This window comes from Mesoplodon mirus (assembly GCF_964341445.2).
Source record: "Mesoplodon mirus genome assembly, chromosome: 4".
NCBI lineage: Eukaryota > Metazoa > Chordata > Mammalia > Artiodactyla > Ziphiidae > Mesoplodon > Mesoplodon mirus.
This window is the reverse complement of record NC_138979.1, coordinates 16,630,683-16,652,788: the sequence shown is the minus strand read 5'-3', so window position 1 is coordinate 16,652,788 and position 22,106 is coordinate 16,630,683. Positions and strand designations below refer to the sequence as shown.

The 22,106-nt window shown below is 37.7% G+C and overlaps 1 protein-coding gene across 2 annotated transcripts in view; it reads left to right on the top strand.

Annotated features, from left to right (window-relative positions):
- Nucleotides 1-12,388, top strand: part of ITGB1 (integrin subunit beta 1) — a 44,611-nt gene extending 32,223 nt beyond the window's left edge. For both annotated transcript variants that reach the window (XM_082619570.1, XM_082619569.1), the window contains exons 12-16: nt 955-1,193; nt 1,416-1,638; nt 2,305-2,537; nt 4,608-4,774; nt 11,151-12,388. In XM_082619570.1, coding sequence (XP_082475696.1) covers nt 955-1,193; nt 1,416-1,638; nt 2,305-2,537; nt 4,608-4,774; nt 11,151-11,216 — 928 coding nt within the window. In that variant the 3' untranslated portion in view covers nt 11,217-12,388. The remainder of the gene's footprint in view (nt 1-954; nt 1,194-1,415; nt 1,639-2,304; nt 2,538-4,607; nt 4,775-11,150) is intronic.
- The last annotated feature ends 9,718 nt before the right edge of the window (nt 12,389-22,106 follow it).

Below are 22,106 nucleotides of genomic sequence, written 5' to 3'. Positions count from 1 at the left end.
TTAAATTTTATTTTCATACTGTGATTACTTTTTAACTAAAAATTAAAAGTGAATGTACTCTGAATAATCTTTCTCCTTAAAAGAATAGGAGGAGGGAAGAATATTTTGATGCAGATGTCAGCCCCAAATGGCAATGCTTTGAAGGGTTTTTAATCACGAGAAAAATAGATGGCTGTATTTTGCCATCAGTTATTAGCTTTCTATTCTAAATAGCAATTAAAATGTTAACGTTTTAAAATTTTCCATGTCATATATATCCTGACTGAATTGTGTAGATCCATTTTTAGTAAAATATTACTTAACTGAAAGATCATCTTGAAAATGTTTTGCCTTCCTTCTTTTTGTGTATTTACAAGATACAGAACTAGTGTCTTCAGTGTCTGAACACTAGGTGTTCTAAAAATATGCAGTGTGGCTGAAAAGTCTGGATCCATAGGATAAATTTATTTTTAATCAGTATGTTAGTTATATTTTCAAATGACAGGCTCAGCGTGTTTTTCTTCAACTTCCATGCACCTTTTGGGGTGTGTTTATTGTATTTTTTTAGATTAACAATTGGACGGTTGCTTCACCTATAATAGCAAATGTAATAAATAGCGTATCATTTGAAAACATAGCACACTTTTAAAAATAAGTTTATCCTATGCTTCTAAATGTTTTGTTCACCTGTTCATTGCCAGATTGTATTTTCATCTTGATCAAAATGGTTACTTTCCTGAAGAGGGATTTTTTTCCTAGGCCCCTGTGTAGATTCCACATGGATTTGAATGGCTCTGTGTGTGTGCATATGTACACTTTTGTGCACGTCTGTGACGTGTGGCATGACATGTAATAAAAGTGTAGTTTGAAGATAATGTTCGTAGTCTTACTTACTCTCCCAGTCTTTCTCACAGCATGACTCGTTGCTTTCACTTATTTTTATTTTACGTGATTGGAATTTTGGACTCTGTTTAGGTGCAACGAGGGCCGTGTCGGGAGACACTGTGAATGCAGCAGCGATGAGGTGAACAGTGAGGACATGGACGCTTACTGCAGGAAAGAGAACAGTTCAGAGATATGCAGCAACAATGGGGAGTGCGTCTGTGGGCAGTGTGTGTGTCGGAAGAGGGATAACACAAACGAGATTTATTCTGGCAAATTCTGCGAGTGTGATAATTTCAACTGCGATAGATCCAATGGCTTAATCTGTGGAGGTGAGAAGGGGTCTGAAGATGGTTATAAAATGTGGTCCTGTCTAATACAATAAAAAATCCTGAGAGTTTGCTTAGTGAATGAGTAGAAAAAGGGCAGCACGGAGGGTCCCTGCATCCCACAGACAGCCTTCCTTACACGTTACTGCTTGTTCTCACCTTTCGGTCGATGCTCTGGTGTTACATTTTTACCGCTGTTAGGAGAAACGATATTTTCTGTTGCAGGAAACGGTGTCTGCAAGTGCCGCGTGTGTGAGTGCAACCCTAACTACACCGGCAGTGCCTGTGACTGTTCTCTGGACGCCACCTCCTGCATGGCTGTGAACGGGCAGATCTGCAATGGCCGGGGCGTGTGTGAGTGTGGCGCCTGTAAGTGTACAGATCCCAAGTTCCAAGGGCCGACCTGTGAGATGTGCCAGACGTGCCTTGGAGTCTGTGCCGAGCACAAGTGAGTATTTCCGAATTGCTTGAAACGGGTGATGACTCGCTGTCTGTTGCCTCTGTATCAGCACAGAATACAGAGAACAGCGCTAACAGCAGGTTACGCTGTAAATAAACTGTCACACTGAAGCCCAGTTTTTAAATCTTAAAGGTTCTTTCTCAGTAGCTGGTGTTTGTCACATGATATTGAAATGTGTCGTACGAGAGTGATGGTACAGTGATTTCAGTACGAGTTTGCTCTGTAAGTGAATCCATGTGGTAACCTTTGTTAAATTAGCATTACCAATTGCTTAATTAACTATCTTTTGACCAAGCTAAATAAAATGGAAAGTTTTGTCCCTGGAAGAAAGAGCTACTGTTGTACCAGCAACACATTTCAAAAGTTATTTTGGCTTTAAATTGTGTATTAAATATCTGATAGGGCTAGTTTTATTTTCCTACTCTCTTATTTCTTTTGGAGGATTTTAGTTTGAGCTGTAATAAATCTATAATATCACTTGGGAAACTAGCATCTCTATGTTTAGTTTTCCCATCTAGAAATATGTTTCTTTCTTTCTTTATATCTTTCTATTGCTCTTGGCTTAATTTGGTTAAATTTTGAGTCTAGCACACAAAATAAACTTTAAGCAAATATTATTTTAAATAATAAATGTAATCATTTGCATTTTAACAGGGAATGTGTTCAGTGCCGAGCCTTCAACAAAGGAGAAAAGAAAGACACGTGTGCTCAGGAATGTTCACATTTCAACATTACCAAGGTTGAAAATCGGGACAAATTGCCCCAGCCAGGCCAGGTGGATCCCCTGTCGCATTGCAAGGAGAAGGACGTTGACGATTGCTGGTTCTACTTCACATATTCAGTGAATGGGAACAATGAGGCCACTGTTCATGTTGTAGAGACTCCAGGTAGAAACCTGATCATTTCAAAATTCTTTGCATTTTCTTTTATGTCTTTTTACTGCTTAGGGCTATTGGCACTTTCCCTAATATCTAGGAACAACTGCCAGCTGGACTATTATATGTCCAAGTTGGGACACTTTTAATCTCTCAGAGCTTAAACTAGTATTTAATTAATAAATAAGGGAAAGAGAAAGCAGGTTTTAAGTTTTCTGAATGGAGAGTCCGAGGAGTAAATGCAGTAGCTCCCACAGAGCCCTCAGCACGGCGCCTGGCAGTAGGCTCTCGGTAAGAGCACCATCATTATTAATGATATTTAAATATGAGCTTGATTTTAGGCTTGGACACTGGGAAAGATAATTTGTTAAAGGATGTTATACAGCAAGAATTTGTTCAGCTTCTCAAAAGATTAAACATTTTTATCTTGGTTTTTCTGGGTGCTTTTAATATACTTTGGAATTTTCTACATTTGTGGTCAGATTTTTTATGGGAATGTAAGTTTTAATTTCTCCTGGATAAATATTGGGAATGGATTTTGGAGGCATATATTTAACTTAAGAAGAAACAGCCAAACTGTTTTTTTGAAGTCTCTGTATTGTTTTGCATATGTATTTTTCAAATGTTGTCTCACAGTCTGCCTCCTTGTCTTTTCATTTTCTTAAGTGTTTTTTTGAAGACCAGAAGCTTAAATTTTGATGAACTACGATTTACCAAGTTTTTCTTTTATAGATCTTGCTCTTTACTATTATGTCTTAGAACTCTTTGCCTAATTCAGGTTCATAAGGATTTTTCTCCTGTGTTTTCTTCTAAAAGTTTTATAGTTCCTGGTTTTCCATTTAGGTCCGTAACCCACTGTGAGCTGATCTTAGTATATGGAGTGAGGTCCAGTTTTTTATATGTAGATTTCCAGTCGTTCTTGCGCCTTTTGTTGAAAAGGTTGACCTTTCTCCACCTTGGTTGAAAATGAGATGACCTTATATATGTGGGCCTGTTTCTGACTCTTTGATTGTTTTCCATTAATCCAGGCATCTGTCCTTTAGCCAATACCATACTGTTTCAGTTAGTGTTGCTTCATAGCTAGTTGTGAAATCTGGTAATACAAGTTGTCCAACTTTGTTCTTTTCTGAAACTGCTTTTGAAACACTTTCCTAGTTCTCCTACTTCTTTGTAAATTTTAGAATAAACTTGCTTGATATCTACACGTCCTGCCAGGATTTTGATTGGGATAGTATTGAGTTTATAGATCAGACTGGGGGAGGGACTTCCCTGGTGGTGCAGTGGTTAAGAATCCGCCTGCCAGTGCAGGGGACATGGGTTCGAGCCCTGGTTGAGGAAGATCCCACATGCTGCAGAGTGACTAAGCCCGTGCGCCACACCTACTGAGCCTGCGCTCTAGAGCCCTTGTGCCACAACTACTGAGCCCACGTGCCACAACTACTGAGCCTGCGTGTCTAGAGCCCATGCTCCGCAACAAGAGAAGCCAGTGCAGTGAGAAGCCTGTGCACCGCAACGAAGAGTAGCCCCCGCTTGCCACAACTAGAGAAAGCCCACGCACAGCAACGAAGACCCAATGCAGCCAAAAATAAAAATAAATTAATTAATAAAAAAAAAAATTGGGGGAGAACTGACATTTTAACAATGTTGAGTCTTCTAATCCATGAACATGGAATCTCTCTCCATTTATTCAGGTCTTTTTTTCATCAGTGTTTAGTAATTTTTAGCATGTAAATCTTGCACATATTTTCTTAGATTTATACATAGGTATATCATGATTTTTGGTGCTATTGTACAAAATACCATTTTCTAAATTTCAATTTCCAAATTGTAGAAATCAATTTCTATATAATACATAGAAACTACATGACTTTTCTTTATTGATCATGTATGCTGGGGTCTTGTAAACCCATCTGTTACTTCCAGTATCTTTTTTATAGATTCTTTGGGATAGTGTACATACACTTACCTTGGGATTTTAATTCCTGTGTGTTTTTTTATGAGACTGCCCAGCTCTTTGTAATTTTGGCTGTACCTTCATATTCTAATCCCTTATGTGCTCATCCTTTACTTCTTACTTTACAGAGTGCCCCACTGGTCCAGACATTATTCCAATTGTAGCAGGTGTGGTTGCTGGAATTGTTCTTATTGGCCTTGCATTGCTGCTGATTTGGAAGCTTTTAATGATCATTCATGACAGAAGGGAATTTGCCAAATTTGAAAAGGAAAAAATGAATGCCAAATGGGACACGGTAAGTTGGAAATCATCTAAAAAGGAGGGTGATTCATAAAGCAAATGTAACACTTCTAAGACTTATTAGCTCTAAAGCTGATTATTAAAGTCCTTTAAATATTTTATTCCCCCCAAAATTTATTATTCAGAAAACTTGCATTTAGTGAAAAATAGAAAACATCTTAAGTATATCCCGTTAAACCAAAACAATTATAAGAATGTTTCTTCTGGTTACTGTGGTCAATGTTTTTATTTCCTTAATAATTTTAATCTTAAATCCGCTCTTCTGCTTTTTTTTTCCCTCATGTAAAATAGAATCCTAAATAATAGCAAGCTATTCAGTAGAAAGCTTTTTCTGTTTCTCTTTTCCCCCAACAAAGAAACCTAAGTAGAAAGCAGCCAGACTCAAAAGGCTACATACTGTATGATTCCACTTATATGACAGTCTGGAAAAGGTAAAACCCTAGAGGCAGGAATGAGATCCAGTGGTTTGCAGGGGCTGGAGCTGGGGGAAGGGGCCCGAGGGATCTTGGGATGATCTTCATTGTGGGTGTGTTTATACATTTGAGAATTCATGGAACTATGTACTTAAAAAGTGTATTTTTATTCTCTGCAATTTTACAACTTAATGAACCTGGCCTTATAAAAATTTAGAAGCTGTAAGTGATGAAAGTTGATGCCAGCATTTAGTGCTTTGAAGCATGGGGTGGGAGGCCACGGTGGCCAAGCGTTGGCCTTCGTGTATTCATCTTTTGATACAAGAAAGCAGTGACAATCTTCAGTATTGTTAAATTGTAAATGAATTTTAGTCATTTGCATTTTACTACAATTTGCTTGGGTTTTTAAAAATTAATTTTGGAAGTGTAAAAATAGTAAAAAATTCTCTTTTATAGTGTTTAAACACTATACATGTCAGCTTTTTTCTGATGAAATCATTAGAAACTATTTCTTTCACTTCAGCAAGAAAATCCGATTTACAAGAGTCCTATTAATAATTTCAAGAATCCAAACTTTGGACGTAAAGCTGGTCTCTAAGTTGCCGTTCGTATTTTCTTTCATTTTCTGTCTGCATGTGAAATTTATCCTTTCTACTGCACTGTGTGCCCTTTATCACTATTGCTGCCTTTTTTTTTTTTTTTTTTTTAAGTCTGGCTTTATTTATATGGCTGTACTATGGCTTTTCTTTTTGTGTGTGTATACAGTTAGTGTTTAGAGGGGCTTTGGATTAAGCTGTATGGTATAGAAGCAGCAGCTGTGTTGTAGTGAAAAGAGAATGTGCTTTGTGATCAGAGAGACCTGGGTTGAGTCCCAGCTCTTCCACTTAGTAAGTAGAATGGCATTGGGTCACTTCCCAGAGCTTTAACATGGGAGTCAGTAGTGATATTGTTTGGTGTGGTTGTTCTTGGCTAATGACTGTAGTGTATGATAGCAGCCTGTCAGTTAAAAGCCTTACTAGAGTCCTTTGCTTTAGATAGTATTATTATCCTTATAATAATATAACAAATTATTATATGTAAGTTTTAGGGTGAAACAATGAAAAGTGAACATGAAAACTAAAGTTCAAAATAGGAGAATAAATGTAACCTGGTATAACATTAGTATAATATATAACTACAGTGTCATCGTTACTGATTCTAGAAGTATTTTGAAAATCTTCAGTTCTTGACTGTAACTTAAAATTCCTTTAAAAATCAGAACCCTTTATTTATATATATTTCTTCTTCTTAGTTATTGAATAATTCTAATACTCAAAGCTAACACTGAACTTTTTTTGAAAGGTAACAAAGACTTTAAAGAGAAAAATCCTATTATAGTTTTAAATAAAAACTTAGTTGAAAATTTCATAGTGGTAATAAAGCTTGGTTAGTGTATTCTGTAAGCTAGGGTAAGTTATTTTGGTGAGTATATGCTTTACCTAGATGACAAATTTATCATTTTCTCTTTTAGCAGTAGTGGACAGTCTTCTTCCTTGTAACTGAGTTTTCATGAAGTGCTTCTAGCATGTTTTTTTTATTTTTTATTTTTATTTTATTATTTTTTTATTAGTTTCTGCTTTATAACAAAGTGAATCAGTTATACATATACATCTGTTCCCATATCCCTTCCCTCTTGCGTCTCCCTCCCTCCCACTAGCATGTTTTAATATAATTATGTAAGCCCCTAAAACTCTCTGATAAAAAGATTGTGATTAGGACCAATTCTCCTGACTGGTGATCCAGAACTCTTTTTTTTTTTTTTTTTTTTTGCGGTACGCGGGCCTCTCACTGTTGTGGCCTCTCCCGTCGCAGAGCACAGGCTCCGGACGCGCAGGCTCAGCGGCCATGGCTCACGGGCCCAGCCGCTCCGCGGCATGTGGGATCTTCCCGGACCGGGGCACGAACCCGTGTCCCCTGCATCGGCAGGCAGACTCTCAACCACTGCGCCACCAGGGAAGCCCTCCTAACTACTTTTATTCTTATTTCACATATTGGAAAACTGAGGCACAGAAGGGTTCAGTAACTTGGCTAAGTTTGCAGGGCTAGATAATGGACGAGCTGAGATTCAAACCCAGGCCCATGGGCTCCAGGGTCCAGGTTCTTAACCACTACCTTATATTAGTAGCAATCAGTGTCTTCGGGAGACGCTGTTACCTGGTTAGGAAGAGGGAGATCACTCTTTACAGAAAACGACACTTTTTGGTATTTCCGATTAACTTAATATGGTGTTAGTGTTGCTCCAGCACTACTGTGTTGGGCAGACATTGTAACTGGGAGATCCCTTTGTTACCTAGAAACCAACACTGCAGATTTGCTTTTTACTCTGCTGAGAAGTGTACTTATAAAATAATAACAAGATCTTAAAGTACAGGAATGTTTAATAGTTTTAAGAGATACAGGCAGTACCGATAACATTAGAAACCATTACTTGTCAGATTTTTCTTTTATTTCTAAGCAGATTTTAAGACTTTTGAAATGGCAAAGTTAAATTTGATGGCAGAACATTACTGTCAGGTTCATATATGGGTAGTTTGGTACGTTTTCCTGTTAGTATGAGGTTTGATACATTCTTTTCTTTCTCACTTAATGCTTTACAGAAAGTCATTTTTAGAAGGAAACTGATTTGCTGGGATCCCTTTCCCTCCCTCCCTCCCTGTCAAAAAATCAAATATTGACACTTTCATATGGTTACTTCTTATATGAGAAAAGTTTCTATATCTCCTATTGAAAGGTGAAATTTTCACCTTTGCTGTATGTTAAATTGTGCTTTGAAGGAAATTATCAGTAATTAATAGTGAAACTTAATGTTTTCATTGTTAAGTCAATTTTTGGCTACAGTATTACTTCTTCAGCCAAAATAAGCATTTTGAGCAACTCAAGATGCGAAAGTTTTGTAAAAATTTCTTTATTCGTTAGTGAAATCCAGGCAAATTAATGGCTACAGGTTATTTTGAGATGTTTTCTCAAGAAAAATTAAAGTAGAAATAAACAATAGAAATTAATGAATGAGCATTAAGAAATTAAGACAAATCACGGCTTATAAAGTACTTTTCCGATATGGGACCAAGGTTGCCAGTCAGTTATTATATCATTAACATATTTCAGATAATAGGCACTCTGATTATTTCAGCACATAGACTACTCATGTAGGTACATTAAAAACATCAGCTTACCAGCTTTGTGATTGTTAAAGCTGTTAGGCACATTAAACGTGGGCTGCTAGTCCCCACGGTTGTGCACTGCATTTCTAACACACCACAGCAATCACCACCACGTCCACCCTTCCAGAGGGAGCACAAGGATGACATTTACTGAGATCAGAGGACGTCACTGCTGAACATAACCCTGCTCTCTTGATTTAAATAGGCTTTGCTTTTTGTTGGGATGGGGAGGGGTTGCACTCTGAACATGGGAACTAATCTGCATTATTTTAGCTTACCTTCATTTAAGGTGATGCCCAATGCAGATACTTTAATTTTACCTCTAACCTTGCATGTTAAAATTTTGTTTGGATGGACTTTGAAATAATAAGTATAAATGTTTGTGTATATGAAAAGGCAAACTTTTCTCCAAAGGTAAGTTCTGCCATATAAATCGTACTTTGGATTCATCTATAACTTATAGGTGTTTTTTTCTTTCGTTTTTTTGTTGTTGTTGTTCTCCATTTTTTGTTGTTGTTGTTACCTCCCTTATAATTTTTAAGTATTAAACATTAGATTTATCTAATGCATTAGTTTAAAGAAACAAATGGTAATTTATTTTCCTAGCATATTTGAAAGAATGGGCAGTCCTAGCTTCATATAATAGGAAGGTGGAAATAAAGAATGTAACTTACTTGTACTGACCACTCATTAGCAACGTAGTTGCCGGGATCCAGACTCCGGTCTCCATTATGAAATGTCTGCTACAATGTCTGTATAATCATATTTTAGCTCCAGTTGGGATGAGAGCTCAGAGTTTGATATCCTATGTGATTTTTTTATCATCCAGATTATATGATGTTTGTCTCTGAGGGATCCTGAGTTCCTCCATGTTTCAGAAATGACTGGTCAAATTGTGTTTTGTGGGGTGGGGCTAAGGCACATTGTCACGTTTCAGTCGGTATCCAGGCCCACTGCTAAGCTGAAGTTATAGTGATTTATTTGGTGTCTCTCAAGACCCAGCCCTTAATATGTTTCATTTTCCCTCAGTGATTTCCTGTCTGCAAGATAAATTCAGTCTTCTTAGCATGGCACACAGGACCTTGCGTGATCTGGCACTGCCTTCTTTCTTGTCTCCTTTCCCTTCCCCACTCCTCAGAACATACACGTGCACCCTTAAAAACTTCTGAACTATGTATATTTCTACCTAACTGAGCCATTCTTTTTTTTTTTTTTTTTTTTTTTTTTTTTCTTTTTGCGGTATGCGGGCCTCTCACCGTTGTGGCCTCTCCCGTTGCGGAGCACAGGCTCCGGACGCGCAGGCCCAGCGGCCATGGCTCACGGGCCCAGCCGCTCCGCGGCATATGGGATCCTCCCAGACCGGGGCACGAACCCGTATCCCCTGCATCGGCAGGCGGACTCTCAACCACTGCGCCACCAGGGAGGCCCAACTGAGCCATTCTTTTCCCAACACCTTGACTGCATGTGTATGTGTGTCTGTATACCTTTCAGTGTTTTATCTACAGTCAGTTTCATTTTGACAATATCCCTGATCTTCTCAGAGTCAATCCCTTTTTTCTTATACTGTTCCCTTTTTATGTACATAATTCTATTTTGTACTATTTCAGAGCGCCTTAATTTATCTTCATGTTTGTCATCCACCAAACTGTACCCTCCTAGGAGGCAGAAATTGTGGCAATGAAAACTATATCCAAATATAACCTGCAGTGAAGTGTGAATAAAACTTAAAAGCAAAAATTACTGTTTAGATGCCTTCTATATTTTTTGAAATCACCTCAGATGGTTCTATAGTAAGATATAAAACTAAACAGCATTTCAAAATCTTAATTTTTTCCTAAAATTTAAATGTTTTAAGTTTTTCTTTAATATTTGTTTCATTTGTGCTCAGTGATATTTCCTCTGAGATAGGAATATTTAGCCATATTTCTCACTTGACTTTCAAGCAGGAGAAAGAATGCTGTAGCAGATATTTAAATGTATCACTTAGCGTAAGAGAATTTTTAAAGAAAATGATAGCATGGGGATGTATGTTATTTTCCTGTTTTAAAACATCAGTGTCAGTAAAGTTTTGGATATTGAAAAATCTCTTGTGTTTATGGCTTGGAGTCATTTACTGGGCTTGATTTCAGTACTCTTTAGTAAAATACAGTATTAACAATAAAACATTTCATCAGTACGATATTGAAGAATAGCAATTATTTCATGAAGAATGGAAATTATTTTTGTCTAAGCAGATGCGGCAGTGTGATGCCTTGGTGGAGGTACTGTGCCCGCAGTGACACTGTGACAGTCTTACCCCAGAACTCTCCACAACTTTTGTGGCAGAGCCTCAGCAGAATATCTCCCTCACAGAGATGAAAGCCAAGGAGTCTGTTCATTATCAAGCACCTTTGTGCACAGTAAGGGTTAAGAATCGGGCAGTTGATGGCAGAAGAATTCCTTAAGTTCAAAATTAGTTTCAAGACAGGCATTCAAAACCAGTTTAAAAGAGAGAAGCCGTTAACAGCACGTCCTCCAGTGGAGGAATGGCTCAGAAAGGAAATAATGCCAGATGACGGGGTACCTTTAGACCTGTAGGGCAAAGCTTTCATTTTCAAGTTTTGTGTAAACTTTTTAATGCCTTTTAAAAAATTCAGTGTGATGCCTGGACAGATAAAATGGAAATGACTTCTGAAAACGACCTTTACTTTTAATATTGTCTTGTAAATAATGTTACATGACTTCAGTAGAGTGACTGATAACTTTCTCTTTTTTTTAGGGTGAAAATCCTATTTATAAGAGTGCTGTGACAACTGTTGTCAATCCGAAGTATGAGGGGAAATGAGTGCTGCCAGTGCGTATCCATAACACTGAGTGCAAAGTAGTGATTCCACAGCCACAGTAAAGGTGGTTTCAGGGCAGTGTTCCTGTGGTTCTCTCATGGGCAGGTTCTGAAAATGTACAATATGTATAATTTGAAAAGTTTTTTATTATTTTGAAAATAATGTTATAATCAATGCCAGGGACTGACAGAAGACTTGAGACAGGATGGTTATCCTTATCTAAGGTTGCGTTGTGCCTTTTTGACCTTTTCCTCCTGGACTGTTGAAATCCAGCTCTTAGTGGATTAAGAGATATTTCTAGAGTGATTGAAAGGGCAGTAGTTAAAGTAATGAATATGATGAGAGTTTCTGTTGATCAAGTATTAAAACTGATTTCTCGTTTTGCAGATACGTCACTTTTCAGTTATACAGAATCCAAAGTGAATGTCCTTCTCGCTAGTTTAGAATTGTTTTAAATTTATTATTTTGTTATTTGCCTTATTAGACATGACTGATGACATGGTATATCTGAAAGATGAGTATGTTGGGAGTTACTTGTGTAAAATAATGAAATATTTGATCTATAAAGGCCATGGGAAAAGCCAGAGAGTTAGGAAGGGAAAACATAGCTTTAAAACCTGTGTGCCATTTTAAGAGTTACTTAATCTTGGTAACTTTTATGCCTTCTTTTTTTAAATTCAAGCCTTGGATAAAAGTATTGGGGAATTTTCTGCAAAAAAAAAAGTCCTTGATTTATATAAAGGCCTTAATTTACATAGTATTTGCTGAATTGGGGACCTCTGGGTGAATTTATTTTATTTTATTCATTTTATTTTGTTTAAATCCTGGTGCTTTTTATCACCTCTTCTAATCACTTAATGTATTTGTTTGCAATTTTGGGTAAGACTTTTTTTATCAGTACTTTTTCATTGATGTTTTAGCTGTACATTTGCCTTTTTAATGACCATGTGAAATTGTACTATGGCTTATGCAACAGCCATCAGTTAAGCAATTCTTAATTTCAATTAGTGCTGTAACAGACCACTGTATATTTACTTCTCACTGTTTGAATTTCCTGTTTGGTTTCATACTAGTCACATTCTTATTTTAAGTGCCTTTTAATTTTAACAGTTCACTTTTTACAATGCTATTTACTGAAGTTATTTATTAAATAAAAATGCCTAAAATATTTAAATTGGATGTTTGGGTTTTATATATTTTGTCAGTTTGTGTGCCTGAAATTTTTATAGCTTAAAGAGACTGACAGAAAATTCCTGGTCATTGGGTATTTTACTTAGGCTAAAAGAGAGAAGGAAAGAAGGAAGGGAAGGAGGGAGGAGAGAGGTGGTAAAATAAAATTTCAGACTGTCTTTGGGCTTCTCTGTATAATACTGGGTAAACCCCTTCTCTCCCCCCACTTCTCTTCCCTCCCTAGGAGACAGGTTTCATCCCTATATTAAGCAGAATTAACTCTTTATGAACATCCTCTTAGAGCTATTAACTAGAAGCTGGAAACTATATCATTTTATTTAATATATAGACAGGGAATTGTTACGTTTCTGATAAGTTTTTATTTTCATCTGGCTTTGGTTTATGTTAGAAAGTATATGTATCCATAAAAAATACTTGTGTGAAGCTTACTGAAAGAAATATATCCCTTCCTGGAGCAATACAATAAGTGTCAGAGATTTGGGGAGAGGATTGTGGTAAAAGTTTCAACTTTACCAGCCTCTCACATTTGCAGTGCCCCTCCCATTTTTAAAAATTGGTATATTTTTTTACCTGTTCCACTTAAATGTATTTCCTAGCTTAGACTGAATCATCTTTCAGTTGAGAATTACAAATCTTTATGAGGAAAATTACCTCTTTCATCAACTATCCATTTCACCTGTTTCATTTTCCGTTCCCACCACCCACACTGCCGCTTGGTTCAATGCATTTCCTTACACCCGAGGCATAACCAGATGAACTGAATATACCATATTTCTGCTCCACAAGTTTGCTTTTATAATGAGATTTTTTAATAAATAGGTACAGAGCCTATTTTCTGTTATATTCAATACGTGATTCTTTTTCCTGGCATATGTTTTTGATGCTGAAATATGGTGAATTTTTAATTTTATATTATAATTTATAAACAGATTTTCTGACTATAGAAATCCTTTTATTTGGAAGCTGGAGGAATTGTATAGAATTTATTTCTCATGCTGACCATAACAGCATTGGCATTTGAATAATTTTAGGCTTAAAACTGGCAGTTTCAAAACACAGTCTAAGAGATTGATAATTAGCTTTGAAACCACATAGAACTTTGTCACTAAAATATTTTTTATTTTCCTAGCAAGTAGTACATTTTGACCTCCAGTGAAGTGCTTTCCAAAAGTTAATGAGTCCTGAAAGAAAATAACAGTTGTAAATTTTTTTTCATTCAAACTCTTTATTTTGAAAATTTAGGAAATGTTAGGTATCATGCCTAAGTGTCAACAGTGGCATATTTTGCAGTGATTCTCTGACATTTTACAAAGTTTTCTTACTCTTTTGCAGAGGATAACTTTATAAATTCTTTGATAAACACGCCCAGATAAGACCTTGAGCCACAAGAACAGTTCATCATACTAGTTAAAAAGCACTGTGGTCAACTTTTGATTTTGGAATTGTCTTTTTCCTGCTCTTCTGTTGCTTACTAGAGTTTGAGAGGTAACCTTATTGAATAGAGGCCATTTGTCTTTGTTTTTTTGCCTGTGTCCTTGAAAACTTAAGTTATTTCTGACCTAATAAGTTCATAGGAGTTCAGAAACAGCAAGTATCTCCAGGACTCTTCTGGAGCCTATAGAGACAGTTCACCGGCTCTCTGGACAGCTCTCATGTCCCAGGATTCTCCTGAGAATTTAGGCAGATGTGGAAGTGGCTTCTGAGTGAGTGATCCATGGGAGCAGATTTTGAGGCTGGATTAGATTAGATAGCCCATTAAGCCTCCACCACTGTGAGGGTGGTAAGTTGTCATACATATCAAAATGTACAAAATGCTAGGGTGAATCACAAGACAAATATTAGTTAAATCCACAGGTAGTAACTATCTTTTTATTTAATTTCCTTCTACAGTCTTAAGTCTTCACTGGATTTTAACTATGTTAAGATCTTACATGAATTTTTCAAGGACCACGAAAGGTATTTAGTGGTATTTCATTTAATTTTACTTGTATTCTACCTACTTTGGGTTTTTGGTCTCAGGACTAATTCTAAAATAGACTGGTGTATTAAACAAGAGTTAATTAAGGATCACTTTGTGAGAGGAAACGCTATTCTGAATATTTAAATCCCATAATTTTATTCATTACTGTAATAGTTTATAGAACTGTTAGAAGACAGCATTGTCTTCAATTTAATGTGTAGTAGGTGATATGTTGTTGATGTTACTTATTGATAACAATGTCATGTTAATGTTGCTTACTGATCAGAATTACTCCTGGGTGATAGACCAACATTCAGGTCTCCTTCAGTAGCTAAGTAACTGGCCCCTCGGCAACCATTTTAAAACATGGATTTGATTATATTGTCCCAATGCCCCCATTTCCATCTCCACTTTCACATCCTCAATCCTACCACACGTCCTTTGTAGTTGATGTTTCTGTCTTATCCCTAGATTTGATAGCTCCAAGAATATAGGATCCTGTGTGTTTTGGTTCATCATTGAACCCCTAGAACGTCTGTCATGAAGTAAGTAGGTGACCGTAAGTATTTGTTGAATAGGTGGGATTCATTTCCCTGAGTTACCGCTACTGCCTACCTAGCAGCATTTGCAGTGATACACTCTGCCTTCCTGCCAGTTCTTATAAACTCTGTACTCCGAGGTCAGTCCTTCCACTTATATCTTCAGTACCATCCCCTCTTGACTATTAAAACAAGCAGTGTGCTTCCCCTTTCCTGCATTATTGATTTTCCTCTCTCTTCTAGATCATTCCCATCACTAACAAACATGCGAGTTATCATCTGTTCTCTATTCCGTTTTACATCTCAAAAGAGTTGTCTAATGCATACACGCATGGGCAGTTGATTTTAAACAAGGGTGCCAAGCCTATTCAATGAAGAAAAAAGTGTCTTCAACAGATGATTCTGGCTAACTGGATTTTCACATGCAGAAGAATGAAATTGGACCACCCCATCTCACACCACATACAAAAATTAGCTCAAAATGGATCGATGACCCAAGAGCTAATACCGTAAGATTCTTAGAAGGAAACATGGTAAATCTTCATGACCTTGGGTTTGGCCACAGATTCTTAAATGTGATACCACAAGCATGAGCAACAAAAGAAAAAAATGTATGAATTGGGCTTCATCAAAATTGAAAACTTGTGCATTAAAGGACACTTTATTAAGAAAGTGATAAAATGTACAGAATGGGAGCAAATATTTGTAAATTAAATATCTGACAAGAAAATATATAGAATATATAAAGAACTACAACTCAACAACAAAAAGACAAACTAAATTATAAATGGGCAAAGGACTTGCGTAGACATTTCTCCAGAGAAGATACACAAATGCCCAATAAGCACATGAAAAGATACTCTACATAATTTAGCCATCAGGGAAATGCAAGTGAAAACCACAGTGAAATACCACTTCACACCTACTAGGATGGCAGTAATTTAAAAAGAGTGGAAAGTAACAAGTGCTGGTGAGAATGTAGAAAATTTAGAAGTCTTGTACATTGCTGGTGGAACAGATACTTATACACCAATACTTACTGCAGCATTATTCACAATAGCCAAAAGGTAGAAACAACCCAAGTGTCCATCAGCAGATAAATGGGTACCCAAAATGTGGCATATGCAACCAATGGAATATTATTTAGCCATAGAAAGGAAGAAAGCTCTAATACATGCTGTGACAGGGATGAACCTTGAAAACATTATGTTAAGTGAAATAAATCAGACATAAAAGGACAAATATTGTATGACTGATTATAGGAAATATCCTGACTAGGCAAAATTCATACAGACAAAATAGGTGAGAAGTTGCCTGGGGCTGGAAGGGATTGGAAAGGGGGAGCTATTGCTAATGGTTACAGGGTTTCTATTTGGGGTGATGAAAAATTTTGGAAATAGTGGTGATGGTTGCACAACATTGCAAATGTAAGTTTTTTCTTTGTAACTTTTTAAAAACTTTTTTCCTAACTTTATTGAGATATAATTGATATGATATTGTGTAAGTTTAAGGTGTACAACAATGATTTTATCCATTCATATGCTGTAAAAAGACCGCCAGAATAAGGGTATTTAACACATCCATCACCTCACATAGTTAAAATTTCTTATGTAATTTGATGAGAACTTCTAAAACCTACTCTCTTAGCAACTTTGAAATATACAATACAGTATTGTTAACCACAGTCAACAGGCTGTACATCACTAGAACTTCATCTTACAACTGTAAAGTTTGTGCCCTTTCACCATCTTCACCCATTTACCCCACCCCCAGCCTATGGCAACCACAGTCTGTTCTGTTGCTATGGGTTCAGTTTTCTTAGATTCCACATGAGTGAGATCATACAGTATTTGTCTTTCTTTGACTTATTTAACTTAGTATAATGCCCTCCAAGTTGATGTATTTTGTGGCAAGATTTCTTTTTTCATGGCTGAATAATATCCCTTCATATATATATGCCACATTTTCTTTATCCATTCATCTGTTGGTGGATGCTCAGGTTATTTCAGTGTCTTAGCTATTGGTAAATAATGCTGCAGTGAAAATAGGGGTGCACATATCTTTTCAGATTAATATTTTAGTATCCTTTGGATGCATAACCAGAAGTGAAGTTGCTGAATCATATGATAGTTCTATTCTTAATTTTTTGAGGAGCCTCCATACTGTTTTCCATAGTAGCTGAACCAATTTACATTGCTGCGAGCGGTGCGCAAGGACTCCCTTTTCTGCACATCCTTTCTGACACTTACCTTTTGCCTTTTTCATAATAGTCATTCTTAACAGGTGAAAGGTATTGTGACTTCTTAAAAATTTAATTTTATTTATTTTTGGCTGTGTTGGGTCTTTGTTGCTGTGTTCAGGCTTCCTCTAGTTTTGGCGAGCGGGGGCTACCCTTCGTTGCAGTGTGTGGGCTTCTCATTGCGAGCACAGGCTCTAGGTGCGTGGGCTTCCGTAGTTGCAGCATGCAGGCCCTAGAGCGTGCAGGCTTCAGTAGGTGTGGCATACGGGCTCAGTTGTTGTGGCACGCGGGCTCTAGGGTGCGTGGGCTTCAGTAGTTGTGGCTCATGGGCTCTAGAGAGCAGGCTCAGTAGTTGTGGTGCAGGGGCTTAGTTGCTCCGTGGCATGTGGGATCTTCCTGGACCAGGGATCGAACCTATGTCCCCTGTACTGGTAGACGGATTCTTAACCACTCTACCACCAGGGAAGTCCCTCATTGTGATTTTTGGTTTTTGTTTTTGTTTTTTTCTCTTCTTATTGAAGTGTAGTTGATTTATAATATTATATTAGTTTTAGGTGTACTGCATAGTGATTCAATATTTTTATAGATTATATTTCATTTAAAGTTACTATAAAATGTTGGCTATATTCCCTGTGCTGTACATTACATTCTTTTAGTTTACTTATTTTATACATAGTAGTTTATACCTCTTAATCCCCTTCCCCTATGTTGCCACTCCCCAAACCCCTTTCCCCAGTGGTAACCACTGGTTTGTTCACTGTATCTGTGAGCCTGTTTGTTTTGTTATATTCTTTCATTTGTTTTACTTTTTAGATTCCACATGTAAGTGAAACCATACAGTATTTGTCTTTCTCTATCAGACTGACTTCACTAAACATAATACCCTGTATTTCTGCCTAGCAACACAGATGGACCTGGACCTGTTTTGTGGCTTAGCATGTGATCTATCCTGGGGAACATTCCATGTACATTTGAAAAGAATGTACACATTCTTTTTCTATTTTTTCACTTTTTTCCCATTTTTGGAGATATCTATTCCAATGGTCTGATGTGTCATTAAAGGCCCCTGTTTCCTTACTGATTTTTTGTCTGGATGACCTGTCCATTGATGTAATTGGGGTGTTAAAGTTCCCTACTATAACTGTATTGTTGTCAGTTTCTACCTTTATGTCTGTTAATATTTGCTTTATATATTTAGGTAGTCCTGTATTAGGTGTATATATGTTTAAGAATGTTATATCCTCTTCTTGGATTGACCCCATTATCATTATATAGTACCCTTCTTTGTTTTTAGTTATAAACTTTGTTTGGAAGTCCATTATGTCTGAATGTGTATTGTTTCCATTTGCATGAAATATCTTTTTCCATGCCCTCACTTTCAGTCTCTGTGTATCTTTAGCTCTGAAGTGAATCTCTTATATGCAGCATATGGGTGGGTCTTGTTTTTTTATCCAATCAGCCATCCTATGTCTTTTAATGGAGCATTTAGTCCATTGACATTTGAAGTGATTATTGATAAGTATGCACTAATTGCTACTTCATTACATGTTTTCTGGTTTTTGTAGTTCTTCGTTCTTTTATTCTCGTCCTTTATGGTTAGACAATTTTCTTTAGTATCATGTTTGTGTTTCTTTCTCTAGTTTTTGTAAATGCGTTGTAGGCTTTTTTTTTTAAATTTATTTTTATTTTTAGCTGCGTTGGGTCTTCGTTGCTGCAGGTGGTCTTTCTCTAGTTGCAGCGAGCGGGGGCTACCGTTCCTTGGGTGTGGGTTTCTCATTGCGGTGGCTTCTCTTGTTGCAGAGCATGGGCTCTAGGCGTGTGGGTTTTAGTAGTTGTGACACTTGGGCTCAGTAGCTGTGGCACATGGGCTTAGTTGCTCTGCGGCATGTGGGGTCTTCCTAGACGAGGGCTCAAACCCGTGTTCTCTGCATTGGCAGGCAGATTCTTAACCACTGTGCCACCAGGGAAGTCCCTGTTGTACGTTTTTGATTTGTGGTTAACATGGGGTTCATGTATGTTGACCTATAACTATACTTGTTTTAAACCAATAACTTAAGTTCAAACACATTCTAAAAGATATGTTTTTTACTCCCCTCTCCACTTTTTGTTTTTGACGTCATACTTTACATCTTCATGTCTACTGTTTATTGTAGTTATGTTTGTTTTATAATGTCTTTTAACCTTTATACTAGTTTATTTAAGTGATTGATCCACAGCCTTTACTGTATATTTGCCTCTATCTATTGGAATTTTTCCTTTCCTATAATTTCTTGTCTTGTAGCCTTTTCTTTTTCACTTAAAGAAGACCCTTTAATACTTCTTGTCAGATAAGTTTAGTATTGATGAACTCTCTTAGTTTTTGCTTGTCTGAGAAGCTCTTTATCTCCTTCAATTCTGAATGATAACCTTGATGGGTAGAGTATCCTAGGTTGTGGTTTTTCTCTTTCAGCACTTGAAACGTTTCTGCAGAAAAATGTGATAGTTTTATGTCATTCCCTTTTCTTGCTGCCTTTAAAATTACCTCTAACTTTTGCCATTTTAATTATGATATGTCTTGGTGTGGGTCTCTTTGGGTTCACCTTGTTTGAGATTCTCTGTGCTTCCTGTACTTGGAAATCTGTTTCCTCCTTCAGGTTTGGGAAGCTTTCAGCTTATAATATCCAATACATTTTCAACCCCTTTCTCTCTTTTCCTTCTGGGACCTCTATAATGTGAATGTTAGTACACTTGAAGCTGTCTCAGAGGCCCCTTAAACTATCCTTATTTGTTTTTAATTTGTTTTTCTTTTTGCTTTTCTGATTGGGTGATTTCCATTAGTCTATGTTCCAGATTGCTTATGCATTCTTCTGTATCACCTAATCTGCTGTTAATTCCTACTAGTATACTCTTCAGCTCTTATAGATTTTTATTTTCTAGTTCTTTGTTAAAATTCTCACTGTGTTCATCTATTCTTTTCCCAAGTTCAGTTAGCATTCTTTTACTATTGCTTTGAACTCTTTCAGGTAAATTATTTATCTGTTTCATTAGGGTTTTTTTTCAAGGGCTGTTTTTCATTATTTGAAACATATTCCTCTGTCTTTTCATTTTGTTTAATTTTTCTGTCTCTATGAAATTAAGTGAAACCATTACCTATCCTGGTCTTGAAGGTGTGTCCTTCTGTGAATGTCCCTATGTAGTCTGCATGTACCCAGCAGATTTGGTGCGAACTGGATCTAAAGTGAACACGGGCTGCGTCTTCCCTAGGGGTGTGCTGGCAGCCACCACCCTGGTGGGAGGTGGGGCTGGAGTTGGAGGGGCTAGAGCTAGAGCCAGGTGCAAGCCGGGCTTCTCTGCTCAGTGGCTGTTACAGCCCTATGGGATGGGGGCCCAAGAGGCTGGAGCAGAACCCCTGACAGAGTTGGGTTTCTCCTGGTGTGATGGTAGTCTCCTCCTTGGTTAGGGTTGTGGCCAGGGCCTGAGGGCTTGGGGCTTCACTTCTTTGCTGGTTTCACTTTTTCACCCAGTATGCATGCTTTGGTTAGAGGCTGGGTTGGTGCCCACCTCTGAGCTGGCCCTACCCCCTCCCAAGTGTGCATAGGGACTGGTGCCCTGGAGTTAGCCTCACTTCCTCCTGAGTGTATGCACCAAAGCACAGGCTGGCAGTGGCTGTCTCCAACCTGTTCAGAGGCAGGGCTGGCATCTCTTCAAGTGTGCACACTCTTGTTGGCAATGGCAGCCTCCACATTAGTGGGGAGCAGCGCTGGGGAAAGAGGGGCTGGAACAGGAGCCTGGTACAGGCTGAGGGCCATGCTGGAGGGGTCCTTGCAAGCTGGCCAGGGCCCCAGGCAGTCTTCAGTCTGCTGCCTTTGTGCTGTGATTGAGAGTAAGTGGGTCTGTGCATGGACTCTTCAAAAGCAGAGCCTCGGTTTCTTACACCCCTGTAAGTGCCGCTGATTTTCAAACCAGCTTAGGGGGTTCCTCTTCCCAGAACTGTACCCCAGGGTTGGGGTTCCTAATATGTGACTCAAAACCCTCCCCAGGGAGGATCCCAGTGCTGGTGATAGCCCTCTCCTCTTCTGGGTCCCCTGCCAAGGGTACGGGTCCTGACCAGAACACTTCTCACCCCCACCCCCCAGACTGGAACCAGACTCTGTGTAGATCTTTCTTTACGTCCCTGGTTGTAGAAGAGCTGTTCTGCCAGTCTCCAGGTCATTTTCAGCAAGAGTTGCTCCACATGTAGTTGTATTTTTGATTTGTTTATGAAGGGGAGGTAGGCTTGATGTCCTGCTCTGCTATCTTGATCTCTATCTCACTGTGGCTTTGATTTGCATTTCCCTGATGATTAGTGATGATGACCACATTTCATGTACCTTTGGCAATTTGAATCTCTTTTTGAATAAACGTCTATTCAGGTCTTCCCATTTTTAAATGGATTATTTTTACCTATACATTTTTTGCCATTGAGTTACATGAGTTCTTTATGTATTCTGGATATTAACTGCTTATCAGATACGTGGCTTGCAGATATTTTCTCCCATTCTGTTGGTTGCCTTTTCATATCGTTGATTGTTTCTTTCACTGTGCAGGAGCTTTACGGTTTGTTGTAGTCCCACTTATTATTTTTTTGCTTTTGTTGCTTATACTGTAGTTGTCATAAAGTATAATCCATAAAATTATTGCCAAGACCAGTGTCAAGGAACTTTTCCCCTTTGTTTTCTTCTAGGAGTTTTACGGTTTAAGGTCTTACATTTAAGTTGTTAATCCACTTCAAGTTCATTTTTGAGTGGTGGAAGATAGGAGTCCAGTTTCATTCTTTTGCCTGTGAATATCCAGTATTTCCACCACCATTTATCGGAGAGACTGTCTTTTCTCCATTGAGTATTCTTGGCGCTTTTGTTAAATATTACTTGACAATATATGTGATGACTTATTTCTGGGCTCTTGATTCTGTTCCATTGGTCTTTTTATGCCAGTACCATTCCAC